Source organism: Vulpes lagopus, chromosome 5, assembly GCF_018345385.1.
Source record: "Vulpes lagopus strain Blue_001 chromosome 5, ASM1834538v1, whole genome shotgun sequence".
Taxonomy (NCBI): domain Eukaryota; kingdom Metazoa; phylum Chordata; class Mammalia; order Carnivora; family Canidae; genus Vulpes; species Vulpes lagopus.
The window spans coordinates 125,456,996-125,471,877 of NC_054828.1; the positions used below are offsets into that span (position 1 = coordinate 125,456,996).

Sequence of the window (14,882 nt, forward strand, 5' to 3'; positions counted from 1 at the left end):
TGCACACGTTCTTGTTCCATAAAGCTCTCATAAGAAGCCACTAGAAAAAAAAAAAAAGAAAAAAAAAAAAAAAAAAAAAAAAAAAAAAGAAGCCACTAGAAAAGTAGATTTGTTCACAAGTGAGGGTACAGAAGTTCAGACAGGTTCAGTGATTTGCCAAAGGTTAAAACTAATGTTTTACTAAGTATAAACCTAGGACATACGTATGGTCTTGTGGTCAGTCTGGCCTTCTACTAACCATGAGACCTTGCTCTGTATGGCTTAGTGGCTCTACTATTTTGGGGCCAAGTAACAAAGATTTGGTCTGGCTTCACCACAACCCCTCCATGGGACCTAAGGCAGGTGACCCAACTTAAGTCTGCTCCTTCCTCTGACACACAGGGATAACAGAACCTATTTCACTGTGCTGCTGTGATGATATTTTATGCAATAAACGTAGAGTACTGGACCCAAAGTTACAGCTCACTAAGCACCCAACATAAGGAGCTGCATGAGGAGAGTAGGGCAGAGAGGCAGAGGCAGGACTCCTGCCCTTAGCAAGTTTATGAGCGCGTAGCTGCCCGTGTGTGAGGTGGAGAACAGATTAAGTCCATCAGCATCACAGCACTGAAAGGGATTTAGTTTCTCAGAGGGCATTCTGGGGAAAACCGATCCCATGACACACAATGGAGACATCGCACATTCTAGCCCCCTCCTCAGGACTTACAGTATGCAGGGCACCTGAACGCCCGGAGAACTCCCATGGAAAAGAAAACCTTAAATGTAAGGTTTCTCTAACACATTTGACCATGGGACCCCTTTTGGCATAAGAGCTATTTGCATCTGGCCAAAGCAGCCCAGCTTGGAACACAGCTTGAGAAGCACACGTCTAATTGAATCCCTTTGTTGCCACATGAGAAGGGGGCGCCCTGAGGGACAGTGGTAGAGCCCAGCTCAACACCGACAATTAGCAGCAGAACCACTCATTTTGTTTTGCAGTAGCCAGTCTATAAAACTCAGGCTGGTTTTATGACGTATAAACTGGGTGGATGTTGGCAACCACTTAACCTCCCTGGGCCTCGGTTTCCTCATCTGAGACATGACAGCTTTAAAATCTGCCAGAAATCAGCCATGACACAGGTCAAAGGGCAAGCTGTAGAGTCAGGCTGACTCTGGGTTCACAGCCAGTTCTATCACTTGCCAGATGTGTGGCCCAGAAAAGTCACAGGGGTCTGAGCCTCAGTTTACTTGCAAAATGGAGATAACAGCAGCAACTGGCTAAGACAGATGGTGAGGCTCTTGGAACAGCAAAGAGCACAAAGTAAGCACTCAACACAGGATACGCACAGGCATGAACGATGTAGCCAACTATGATTGTCACTATCATTTCCTTTAAATCTTTTGGTGTCTTACCTCCTCCCATTTTCTTGGCTTCCCTGAGTCTCAAACGCATCGTCCCCCATTCCAAAATATTACCGCCTATTCTCATCTCTAAAATGTTCTAGAACAACAGGACAATAGAGATCACTGGCCCCGCAGGCAGGACAAGAAATAAACCAGGATCCCTCTAATGGAGGGACTAAGTCACCCAGGAAAGGAGGAAGTTGGCCCCCTTTCTGGAAGCCTCCGGCTGCACATGCTTCAGCTTACACTTGACTCCTGAGCATTTTTAGTAACTTCTAACAGAGACGTGTACCTTTTTCCTAATGCTGTGACCATGGCCTCAAAGGAGCTGTCATATCTGAGCAAAGGGAGGCTGTGTCCAGAAAGGGTGGACTCAATGAACTCTGACAGGCCGAAGTACTTCTTATTCTCAGGATATAAGTCCACCCCCTAAAACAGAAAAGAACATCAGTCACACAAACACTGCATTTGTGGGGATAGAGATTCACATGCTGGGCACGTAGACGGCCAGCACAGGCATCTTGATCTAAATTGTGCTGACTTGGAGCCCCCCGATGACTCAGTCACTTAAGCGCTGGAATCTTGATTTTGGCTCAGGTCATGATCACAGGGTTGAGAGATCGAGCCCCGTGTCAGGCTCCATGCTCATCATGGAATCTGCTTGAGATTCTCTCTCTCCCTCTCCCTCTGCCCTTCATTCTGCTCATGTGCATGTACACACACATGCTCTCTGTAATAAATAAATAGAACCTTGTAAAAAAGTAATAAGTTGTGCTGATTCTGCAGTTTTATACATTACTTCCCTCTGCAGACCCAGAGCACAGAGCACTCTATACTTAGAGGATGGCACATCCCTATCAGTCAAGAGACTTCCATTCATTTGACCCCTAGTATCTATGCCAAGAAGAAAATCAGCCTAGTTTTTTAAACCCACAATTTTCTTGGTTAAAGAACTGCTTCTTTCCAACAATTTTAAGCTAGTTTTAGGAATAGGCCTATCAACCATCTTGCATTCAGTTTGCTTAATTATTAAAATCAGCAGGAAAAAAGGCATTTATCTCATCAATTCCACTCCCATCGACCTAACATTCCTCCCAAACTAACATCAGAGCTTCTCAAATGTGAGAACACAGTACAGCTGGAGTTCATATGATAAAGAACTCAGAACAGTGCCTCCCTAGCTCACGAAAGTGCTACAGAAGCACCTGCTATTATTACCACCACTGATTCTAAATCTGTTGGACCGAAGCCAAGCATCAGTACCTTTATAAGTTCCTCAGATGACTCTGGGACACTCCAAAGTCATCTAGAATTTGAGGTTTACCTGTTACTTGCATAATTAACTAGCATCCAACTGCCCAGAATTCTCAAACTCTTCTCAGAATTCTCAAATTATCAGTTGTACCCTTCTGTTTGGATGAGGAAGAGGCAGGGGGTAAACTAACACCTCACCAGGTTTTACAGATGTGTGTTCCATTTGAGGAAGGAGATTTTGAGCCTGGCAGCATAAGGCTGTGGGGATAGGAAAAGGAGGAACATTTCCAAGGCTTCTAGACCAAACAGTACAGGGCCTAGGATGGGGAGGCTAACTAATGTTCTGTAAGAAAGCTTCTAAAGACCAGGAAGGGTTTAAATCTAACTCTGGGTCACATCAAAGCTCCAAAACACTTGGGACCCATCTGACTCCCAGCTACACTAGTTAATCAAGATTTTTCCTGAACAGAATATCTCCCGACTCAAGGGTCAAGGGTCACGGCGACACCAGGCCCAGCAGCTGGGTGGTACTCACATGACTGTAGGAGGCAGGCCAGTGGATCTCGTTGTAAGGGCTGATGAGGGTATGCTGTGTCTGCAGCGCGTAAGGGAAGGAAGTCACGTGGAGTGTCACGATGTTGGGGGCCTCCTTCACCTCCCTGCAATTGAGCAATCTATCCACCAATCCCACAGCCGGGTCACTTTGGGAATAGAGATTATGAACAGCACTACTGAGGGAAGAAAGTGGGGAGAAGACACAGTGAGTGGAACAACTAACATGGCTCTGTAATTTTACAAGGATTGAGCAGTTGAACACAGGTATAACCAGCCCTGCCCCCAAATTTGCAAGTAATGAACACATGGCTCCGCCCATTAGGAAAATTAAAAAAAAAAAAAAATGAGCACACTGCAGGCACCTGTCAGGGACTCCTTGGATACTCATTGCTTATTAAAAACCTAGCTGGGTGTCTGGGTGGCTCAGACAGTTAAGCATCTGCCTTCAGCTCAGGTCATGATCTCAGGGTCCTGAGATCGAGCCCCGCTCTGTGTGTTGGTGGGGGTCCCTGCTCAGCGAGCGGAGAGCCTGTTTCTCCCTTTCCTCCCTGCTCATGCTCTCTCTCGCTACATCTCTCTCTCAAATAAATAAATAAAATCTTTTTTAAAAAAAAAAAACAAAAACTTAGCCAGGGGAGTGGTATTTACGGAGGATTGCCTGTGGGATACACAAGCTGCCCACTCCTCTAGAGCAGTGATTCTCACCCAGGAGTGCCCCTTTGGTCCCATCTGATTGTGTACTTGTTTCCCTAAATCCTTTCCCCTAAATTCTCCTCCAGACCTGAAACGATCCACAGAGGATATAAATGGTTACTTTCTACAGTAAATTTAAAGGTATAGGACTGGGCAGGGGTAGCATTTTGGATGAGGGGTTTGGGACACAAGCACAGCTCAGCCATTCCCCACGGGCCACGGCCTCAGCCCTCTCTTCAAGCCACGCAGCAGAACAGAAAGACGGGATGCTTAACCTTTTGGATGGCAGGTAGCTAGCCTGAGAAATCTACCCCTCAAGCGAATATCCACAAGATAGCTCTTTATAGAATTCAGGATGATCAAATACCTCCAAGCTCATGCAGGGACCCTATATTGTATGCCCTTCATAGAGGTGATCTCGGAGGTTCTGGCCAGCCCTACGCTTCTGAATCTCTGCTATATCAAAGCCTTCCCCTGGGGCCTGACTCAGGATCTTTCCTCCCTCCTAACCCAGTCAGCGGCAATGTCTAAATGCACAATCCTCCCACCAGTCTATGGAGATGATGGATCCTAGGAAATATGGAATTCCACCAGACTCCAAGCTTGACCCCATCTAAAATTCATCCAGATTTACACTCATTTGGAGTCCATAAAATCACCCCTAAAGCCGGGTGGCACCAGCTGTGACCCATGGCACTGGAGCCAATGGGGCCTCCATCAGGAAGGGAGCCGTTCCAGTCAGGATCCCCACCCTGTACCAGGGGGCACCTTGTTACTAAGTAGGGCACAGAAAAAGGGGCCCTAGTACTAGGCCAGCTCTGCCACTAACCCCATGCCCCCACCCCAGCCCTGGGACACTGAGCCTTAGTTTCCATGATGGGACCTTTTAGAGGCTCTACCGGACGTTCCCTGAGACCATCTCCAGATCTAAGGTTCTGGAATGCATCCACAGCATCCGCTTCCAAATGCCAAAACCCCAACATCATTTATCTTTTCAAGGCTTGAATCCCCAGGCCTGAGTGTCATCCACATATTAATCAAAGAAGGAAGCCGTCAACCCTGCCAGATGCCAAAATCACTCTCACCTCACGAGATCCCAGTGGGCGTGATCGTGGATTAGAACAAAGAGCGTATGTGGATTCTGAAAGGAGTTTTGTAGAAAGGACTTAAATTTTGTCTGAGCTTCAGCATCAAGCTTCAAAACATACTGTTCAACCCTCTGCTTCGTCATGTGCTCCTTTTCCAAGCCAAGCTCCAATAAAACCCCTGTAACATGGTAAAGATACATCACAAGTGATATATGACAAGTAAAACCCTTGTCATGAGCTTTCACTCACTCGACAGACACCTAGTGAGCATGTCCTGTCTGGCCAGCACTCTGGCAGGCCCCGGGGTTACAGGGATGTGTGAGACATGGGGAGGGTGGGTGTGTGTCAGGGCAGCTGACCTCATGCAAACCATGTCACACATGCATCCGTGCAGGAGCTGGGCCAAGAGGTGGGGGGCCTGTTTCATAGCATGCTTTGTGCACAGCGGCCCACCCAGGGGCACAGCAAAGCTGGCTTCATGAGGCCAGTGGTGCCAGGCTCAGGGTGCTGAGGGGAAGGGGAAGGTCCCCCCTCCACCCCCCACCATCCCCAGCAAAATAATCTCCCAGCCTGAAGGCCATGAGCTTTAGGTTACAGTACTCTAGAATAAATCCTGAGTTAAGACATTGACTTTTCGTGTATTTCATATTTCATCCCCTTGAAAACAGGGAAAATCACAAACTGAAGCTTGGTATCAATATATTGGTTTCTGATATGAGTGGGACAGAGTGGAAATTCAAGTCATGGTTCTAGCTTTAGTGGATTATACACTCTTGGGCAATATGCTATCACTGAGCATCTGTTTCATGATCTATAAAATGGGGGTATGAATACTTGCCCTACCTACTTTAGAGGCAAAGCCTGGTATTTCTATTCCAAATCTGAATTTAAAAGAATCAGAGGCTTCTCCATGCAGATGTCACAACTTGCCCCCCAAATGCTCCGTACCTGAATGCCAGACATGGAACAGGGTCTGCTGATAGGTCACTTCTGAGGGTGGAATACAAATCAGAAAGTCCACCTTCTCGAAGGATCCTAAGTCCAAATTTTGGGTACTGGAATCCGCAATGGAACACACGTGGGAGAGGAGCTTCTGAGCCACGGCCAGCTGGAAGGGCCGGATGTGGTGAGGCTCCAGATTGTAACCTGGAAGCAGAGCCCCCATAAAGGTGAGACGCCCCCAAGAGCAGACAGCCAAGAGCCTGGACCTCTGCTGGGGAATCAGGCAGTGGGCCCCCCAACGAGAGCACAAAGTAACCAAAGGGGGATGATGCCAACGTGTATCGAGTGCCCACTCTGGGCTGTGTATGCTTCACACTTTTGGGAATTTCAGAATAAAAGGATGAACAGTGCTCAAGAAGCACAGAGGCAGCGATCTACTCCCCCTGAAGGGGACAGACATAGCTTTCCAGGGAAGCTGACCCTGAGAACTGGACTTTGGAAGAGGCTGCAAGTTCTCTGGAGGGGAGGGAGACCATCATAGCTCTTCTAGAATGCTTGTGGAATAAACTATTTCCACAATGCGTTGATACACTGGAAATTAACACAGAGAAATGTACCTTCTCAGGAAAAATGTATGTACAGGCATACATTGCAGGGTAGGATGAGACCACTAGTGTTAAGGACTAAAATAAAAATGATATATTTGTCCACTCTGATGCTAACAAAGGAGATGCCCTGCCTTCTGGATGTGCCTCTAACATTGCTTCCTCATAGGCCCCCCCTGGTGCCCCCTGGACACTGACTGTCTCACCAGCCCAGGCCCTGGCCCCTGGCTCCCTGGCATCACTCACTTGTGCATGCCGGTGCTCCGCCGACATCCAGGGATGCTGATTTGGTCACAGAGGAGGCAGTAAGTGAAGATGGAATATGGCCTTGATTTTCCTGATGAAATTTGTCCAGTAAAATGTCAATGTCACCCTCTGCCCAAAATAGAGAGAACAGAAATGGGTTTTTCCATCCCAGTGAAATTAAGCAAACATCCACACGACACGTACTATGTATGAGGCACTGTCCCAGGCCCGGGGGGAATGGAAATAAAGAAGACACAGCCCATCCAGCCACAGAGCCCACAACCTGGTAAGGAAGGCAAATATGTCGGAGAAAATCACACTGTGAGGTGGTAGGTGCCAGGACAGAAGGAAGAAGCCAGACGTTAAAGGACAAGAGGAAGGGGTCCGAGTCCATCCTAGAGGAGGAAGGGCCAGTGAAAGTTTCTAGGAGGAAATGGGGTGAGGAGCCAGGCAAAGAAGGCAGGAGGGCACAGGACTCCTGGCATAGAACCCATGGACTGAGATGGCCTCAAGCAATTCAGAGCGGGAGGTAGGGAGCGGCAGTGCACAGGGCTGGGGGGGTATGGAGGAACAGGCCTAAGACCCTCGTGGCCCCCAAAAAGCAGAAACCACAAAGCCCCCACCTCAGAGAACCCACAGCCATCACAGGAAGACGGCCAGCCAGAGGCCACCACAGAAAGGGTGGTAAATGCTAACACGAGAACGAAGGGTCACCCTGCACACCCAAACCACGGCCAGCCGCAGCAGGTCCCAGGGGCCGAGCTCCCGGAGGGCTTCACCCCTGCATCTTTGTTTTGGCCCCTCCCTCTCATGAATTTACACCTGTCTCACTATAAACGTACCTGGACACAGGGTGCTAAAAAAGGCCCCCAAGGAGTCCACTTTGCCCGTAACCAGCTCGTAATTGACTTCTTTCTGGTACTCCGCTGGGGTGAGAAGGCTCTCGGAAAGGATTCGGGCTTGGTATTTTCCTAGAAAACAAACAACAACGTTCACTGAGCCCCTCCACTCAGAATTAGCACGTGAGCCCCTCGACGGCAGAGTCTGTGCCCATTGCTCTCTTTCTCTCTCTAACCCCCCAAGCCGTCACCAAGCCTGGTTAAGAGCAGGTGCTCATGCTGCTCAGCGAACAAATGACATAAACCATCCCTGGCTCAGTTTAATAGGATGATAAGAGGGAAAACCCAGAGCACTGGCCTTGGAACCTCTCTTCCCACTTGCTAGCTGTGTAGCAGGAGGTACATCACCCTTGCAGCCCCGGTTCCCCCGACACACGGGACTCACTCGCCGCAGTATCTACTTCACAGGACCGTCGGGAGGACTGTCAACGAGACACCGTTTATAAAATGCTTAGCCTGATCCCAGACATAACATCAGTCCTCTGGGTTTATTTCCAAAAGTACTACTCAAACCATGTAAGGAATTTATAAAATAAAAGCAAAACCAAAAAAAGGAGTGAGTTTACGATCAAGAATGCTCAAGGAGAACTGGGGCACGGCATGGTAACAACGTGCATTTTTTAAGTTCATAAAAAGAGATACAAAAATTTCAGGCTTAAAACATGCAATAGCAGTGGTATCATTTTCTTAATTCCAAAAATAGGAGTGTACTTATCCTCCAAAAATTATTCTGATTTTACAAACTGACCCCCCAAGATCTATGAAAACCTTGCAACAATGTTAAGAGCAAGGTTTTAAATCTTGACTAATAGTCCTCTTTAAGTTGAGAAATCTGTATCCAATGACTCCCTAAGAAAATGCTAGACTTCAAAATTTTGTGTTCTCTTTTTTTTTTAAAGATTTTATTTACTTATTCACGAGAGACACACAGAGAGAGGCAGAGACACAGGCGGAGGGAGAAGCAGGCTCCCTGCAGGGAACCCGACGTAGGACTTGATCCCAGGACCCGGGGATCATGACCTGAGCCAAAAGCAGACACTCAACCACTGAGCCACCAGGCATCCCTCTTGTGTTCCTTTTTAGCTAACAAGAGGAAGCTGTGGCTAGATGTTCCTATTGCTCTGAGAGGAACAAATGAGGTCAGTGAATTAGTGAAGTCACCGCACAGGGTAACATGACAATATACACAAAGACCAACCTGGCACATGAAAGTTGCTCGATATATCCCATCTCCTCCAAGGAGCTGTCCTCTGCTTCCCCCCATCCACCTGCAACCACGACACCCTGGGCTTGGTCACCTGATAACTCTGCCCCTCTGAATCCCCCACTCCCTACAGCCCACTCCCCAGCCACCTCTGACACTCCAACAATTCCCTCCACTCTTCTCAGATCCATGGAGCCTCCCGGATGTCTTCATGCCCCACCCCACCTTGACGGAGAGTCCAGGTCCAGCAACACCCACTCTCTAGCATCCCTCCTCAACACGCCTTGCACCAAACCCCCTTCCTGCTCTGACTGTACCGAGCTGCTGGCCGTGGCTGGAGAGAAGACCACAGTCACGCCGACTCGACTCCTGCAAATCCTAGGGCCGACACTCCAACTGTGCGCCGCAGCCCCGGCCCTCTCTCCCACTGGAGGACACCCCCTAACCAGCCCTTTCCCGCCTGCATCACCTGCTTTTCCCTCTCTGCATCATTCTCCATACCAAACATAGGCTTATACTGCCCAACCCAGAACAACCACAAAAACCTGACCCCATTCCACCTCCCATTATTATCTCCCGTTTCTTTATTCCTTTTAAAGAAAAATTTCTCAACATAGTTGTCTATATTTGTTACTTTGCTCACCCTCTATAAGCCCAACCCAGAGACGCCTTCTTGCCAACACCCCAAGACTGCTATGTCCCTGTCACTGATGTCTGCATGTTGACAAAGGGAGGAGCCAATTCTGGATCAAACAGGAGCATCTGACCCATTTGGTGTCTCTCCCTTGTTCCATGAGAACAAGTTAAAAGTTTTAAAAAGCAGAGGCCCCTGGGTGCCTCAGTGGTTGAGCATCTGCCTTTGGCTCAGGTCATGATCCTGGAGTCCTGGGATCAAGTCCCACATCGGGCTCCCGGCAGGGAGCCTGCTTTTCCCTCTGTGTCTCTGCCTCTCTGTGTCTCTCGTGAATATATAAATAAAATATTTAACAATAAATAAACAAATACATAAAAGTTTTAAATAACAATAATACCTCTGCGGGGCGCCTTCCATTTCAGTAGATGGTGTCTGCACTCTTCCAGCTACACAGGCCAAAGCCCTCCGGGTGGTCCCTAAGTCCTTGCTTCCTCCCACAGGCCCCACCCAGAAACCCTGCAGCACCCACTTCACCAACACCCAGAACCAGCACGCTCCACTGCATCTCTGCCCGGCCCTGGGCACTGGACGGGCCAGCAGCCTCCACCCCAGCTGCGCCCTGCCCCGGTCGGCTCTCCACACACAAAATTCTTCCAATGGTTTCTCAATTCACACATCCCAAAACCCGAAGTTCTGATAAGGCTGTCGGGGCCCCCACACAAGGGTCTTGTCTCACCCTCTGCCCTGGCGCCCTGCTTCTCTACAATGTGCCAGGCACAGCACGCTTCCATGTGGTCTTGGGGAGCCCCAGAGCTGTCCCCAGGGGTAACATCTCCTGCTTCATTTCTCTGAGGCCCTGCTCTACTGTCACCTCTTTAGGTAGGTTCACCTGGCCCCTCCTCAGAGCCAGCTTCCCAAATGGGATCCTCCATCCCTCGGCCCTTTCACTCGAGATGTTCTGCACCAGGTCTGGCGTCTGCCTCTCCTACCAGCATGTCCACCCTAGGAAAGCAGGGACCTTGTTGTCTTCATGCCTGGATCTCCAGCCTCTAGAACAGTGGCTGCACATAATAGGGCTTCAATAAGTGTTTTTAGGGGTGCCTGAGTGGCTCAGCAGTTGAGCACCCGCCTTCGGCTCAGGGCCTGATCCTGGGGTCCTGGGATGGAGTCCCACATCAGGCTCCCTATATGGAGCCTGCTTCTCTTCCCTCTGCCTGTGTCTCTGCCTCTCTTTCTGTGTCTCTCATAAAAAAATAAAATAAGTGTTTTTATCACTAGTTAATTGGCTCGCTAAGCCACATTATACAGTAAGATCACTATCCTGTTGTTCCACATTAGGTAATGGAAGGAAGGGAGGGTAGGAGTTGGTAAGGGACTGGTCACGTCACCAGGGGCACAGAGCCAGGTTTTCTACTCCATCTACCCAGACTCCACCCAGGCTCTCCAGGGGGAAGTGGGAATGCTCACCCCACACTGGGGCGGAGGACAGATGGATTTTAATTCTGCGCACCAGCCAGGGCCTGCGTAGCCCACACCGTAGCCCACCCCGGGAGGGCACCCCAGTGGCTACTACCCAGGTGCGGCCAGAAACTCTGGCCACAAGGGCCAAGGACCAGGAACGGGACACAAGCTGCTTTTCCCGCAGCCCCCTCCCCGCCAGCCCAGGCGCAGGGCTCACCCGTGACCGCGACGCAGGAGTCGATGGCAGGGCTGCGGCACGCGCGGACGATCACCACGTAGTTGGTCTTGGCGAGCTTGCCCTCGACCAGCAGCCGGAACATCTCCGAGAGGCCCTCGGCCAGGGAGTAGGTGCACTCGATGATGTGCACGCTGTCGTTGCAGGAGCTGGCGGCCAGGCCGGCCAGCCAGGGCAGCTGCGCCGAGGTGACGGGGGCCACGGCGCTGGGCGCGGGCGGGCAGGGCTGCGGCTGCTGGTACTGCCGGATCTCGGTCAGGTGCGACTCGCGCCATGAGCGCAGGAAGATCTGCTCCAGGTCCTCCATCAGGGGCACCTGGTCGGCTGCTGGCAACGACAGGGACAGGACGGCGGCAGAGGCTTCAGCGCCCGCCCACAGCCGTCTACGCAGGGTGGTCCTGGGCTTGCCCTCGACCAGCAGCCGGAACATCTCAGGCGGGCTCCACAGGGACACCCTTGGTGTGGTTCCTGCTCCGCCGACAGACTCCGGGAGGACAGGCAGGTGCCAGCAGCCTCGCAGCTGTGGGACTCGATCCCGGGTCTCCAGGATCAGGCCCTGGGCTGAAGGCAGGTGCCAAACCGCTTGAGCCACCCAGGCGTCCCACCACTACAGGTTTTAAATCGCTGGGAGGGCTGAAGCCTGGGACTTCAGGACTTGTCTCCCTCCCCTGCCACACGGAGCCCGGGGTCAGGCTGGCGGCAGTCTATACAACCAGCACCGTCCCTGGGCTTGACCTCAAGTCCCTTCATACGAGCACCACCATTTACTCAGCAGTGTCTCCACTATCCACCCTTTTACTGCTTCCAAATAACCACCTCTATAAATACTCCCACGATACGCCTTTTGATGCCTAGAACCTAATTTCCTAAATACTCAAAACTGGGCATCTGCAGCCAACTGATATGCATTGACTGTTTCCAGATGGCCTACGTGTGTCAGTCCACCATGACGTTCACGGCATGTGACGACACTGGTTCTACTGCACCCTTAGCTCCACCGGATACCATCGCTCGTGTTAACGTAACTGAGAACATTACCTGATTTGTTCATCTGTGCCTCTTTGATGCCTAGTGAGACTGAATGCTTCTAGCATTTCTTCCCTACAGACATTTTCTGGTATATTTGTCCAAATTTTATATTTGGGTGAGCTGGAGGAAAGAGCACCCCACTTCAATTCAGAAGACCTGCTTCCTCCCAGCTCCACCCAGCACCAGCACGGATCCGTTAGGGTACCGATTCCTGATCTCAAAGATGGGGATCACACCACCCCTCACCTAGCTATGCCATGATTTTATTAGATTAGCTGTTAGACCTCTCATCGTTAACATCTCTCCCCTGAGCCCACACCTCCTTCTGGAAGCTCCATCACTAAGCAAAGCTCTTGGGAGAGTTGTCTACCCTCACCATGCTTGTCTCCTCTCCTTTCTCCAGCCCACTGCAGCACGTAGCTTTTATTCCCATGCTCCTTATACACATTCATCATCAGGGGTGCCAATCCCTTCAATACACCCAAAGCCAATGGCCAGGCCAATAACCAGTCTTCGCTCCGCTCTTGGCCTCCCTGACTCAGGTGACTAGTCCCTCTCCCAAAACACTTTCACTGGATTCTACATCAATGTTTACTGTTCCTTCAACACACGCTGTCCGAGTGCCAACTTTACACTACAGGTGCAGGTGCTGCTGGACACAGAGACGTGAACTCAACCAATGTTCCTGATCTCACAGACCTTACATCCTAACTAGGGGAGATGCACTTAAGGTAGATGAATCCACATGGCATGTAATTCCTGGGAGTGCTGAAAGCACAATAAAGAGGAGACAGAGCCACAGGGGCCCGGGCAGGGCAGGGGGGAGGGTGTGGTCTTAGATGATAAGGCCTCCCTAGAGGACTTATGAGGCAAAACTCAGAAGCCATGAAGCAGTGGTCGTACAAATGTCTTGGGCAGGAGCGTTTCTCAGGGAAGGAACAGTAAGTGCAGGAGAGACTGGTATGCCTGGGGGAAGAACAGGGCTGGAGCAGAGGAAGCAGCTGTGGGAGGCAGGCCAGTCACTTGGCCCCTGGAACCAGTGCGGTTGAGCGTGTGATAGGAAACCCTGGCAGGTTCCAGCAGAGAACAGATACGATTAGACTCACAGTTGTGACAGATGTGCAGAATGGGGGCAAGAGCAGCGCCCTGGCAAGGGAGGCATGATGGAGAGGGTGGACGAGGGTGGATCTGGGATGAAGCAGAGCTTACTGGGATGCAGGATGCTTACTGGGATGGATGCGGGATGGGATGCAGGATGCTTACTGGGATGGGATGCAGGTCCTGAGAAGGGGCAAGACACGTGGTCATGCTTTCCCAGATTCCTGACCATACCAGGTAACATCCTCATGGTTCCTTCCACCCAACCCCATGCTTTCCTGGCGGCTCCATCCACCTCCTCCAGATCTCTGACCATGGAGGTCCCCCGGGGCTCAAACATTGGTGCCTTTCTCCCAGAGGCTCTTTTCCAGTCTCCAAGCTTCAATACAGATCATCACTGGGCCAACGTTCCCCAAATTTACACCTGTAGATCTATGTCCTCCCTGGGGCTCAAGTCTTGTCCAGCCAAATCCTGGAATCAGCCTCCAGGCTGCCTCACAGGCGTCTCTAACTTGAAACTGCCAAGATAGAACTTGTGCTCACCTCTAGCTCCACCATCCACCCAGGGGCTCAGGCCAAAACCCAGGCTGCACCTTCCCCTCCTTGCCTGACAGACACCTTACCACCCTTACCTTCAGAGTAAATCCAGCATCTTCCCCCCGCCGCCCCGTGACCCTTAATGGTCAAAGCCACCTCCTACTCATCCTGAGACAACATAGCCTCTGCCCTATCCAAGCCCACACAGTAGCCAGTGTGGTCTTCTGGAAGCAAAGGTCAGATCCTAGCCACCTCTAAACTACTCCAGAGGCACTGTGGATTGAACTGGTCCCACCCCACACCGCCAAATTCATATGTGGATGTCACAACCTTCATCGTGACTGCACCTGGCGACAAGGCCTTTAAGGAGGTATTGACATTAGGTGAGTCACAGGATGAGGCCCTGATCCAGTGGGACTGGGGTGGTACGAGAAGAGACGAGACCCCGGAGGCCTGTGTCCCTCTCCCCACACACAACGTGTGTGCCCAGGAAAGGCCCTGTGAGCGCACGGCAAGGAGGCGCCGTCTCTAAGCCAGGAAGAAAAGCCTCACCAGAACCCAACCGTCCTGGCCCCCTGAATGCTGGGCCTCCAGCCTCCAGAACCCTGAAAAAGAAACGTATGGGGATGCCTGGGTGACTCAGTGGTTGAGTGTCTGTCTGCCTTTGGTTCAGGGCGTGATCCCAGGATCCCGGATTGAGTCCCACATCAGGCTCCCTGCAGGCAGCCTGCTTCTCCCTCTGCCTGGGTCTCTGCCTCTCTCTCTCTGTTTATCTCTCATGAATAAATAAATAAATCTTTAAAAAAAAGAAGAAGAAAGAAAAAAGAAAGAAAGAAAAAGAAAGAGAGAAAGAAAGAAAGAGAGAGAAAGAAAGAAAGAAAGAAAGAAAGAAAAAAGAAAAGAAAAGAAAAAGAAAAACAAAAAGAAAGAAAAAAAGAAAAGAAAAGAAAAGAAAAAAAGAAAAGAAAAGAAAGAAAAGAAGAAAAGAAAAGAAAAGAAAGAAAAGAAAAGAAAAGAAA

The 14,882-nt window shown here is 50.4% G+C and overlaps 1 protein-coding gene across 9 annotated transcripts in view; it reads right to left on the reverse strand.

Moving 5' to 3' along the window:
- GREB1 (growth regulating estrogen receptor binding 1) overlaps positions 1 to 14,882 on the reverse strand; it is an 89,916-nt gene that overhangs the window by 34,714 nt on the left and 40,320 nt on the right. For 7 of the 9 annotated variants that reach the window (XM_041757385.1, XM_041757383.1, XM_041757382.1 and 4 more), the window contains 7 exons: positions 11,182 to 11,526; positions 7,609 to 7,737; positions 6,767 to 6,895; positions 5,922 to 6,119; positions 4,971 to 5,151; positions 3,173 to 3,368; positions 1,676 to 1,812 (listed from right to left, as the gene is read on the reverse strand). In XM_041757385.1, coding sequence (XP_041613319.1) covers positions 1,676 to 1,812; positions 3,173 to 3,368; positions 4,971 to 5,151; positions 5,922 to 6,119; positions 6,767 to 6,895; positions 7,609 to 7,737; positions 11,182 to 11,526 — 1,315 coding nt within the window. The remainder of the gene's footprint in view (positions 1 to 1,675; positions 1,813 to 3,172; positions 3,369 to 4,970; positions 5,152 to 5,921; positions 6,120 to 6,766; positions 6,896 to 7,608; positions 7,738 to 11,181; positions 11,527 to 14,882) is intronic. The other 2 variants (XM_041757381.1, XM_041757379.1) reach the window with 2 other exon arrangements.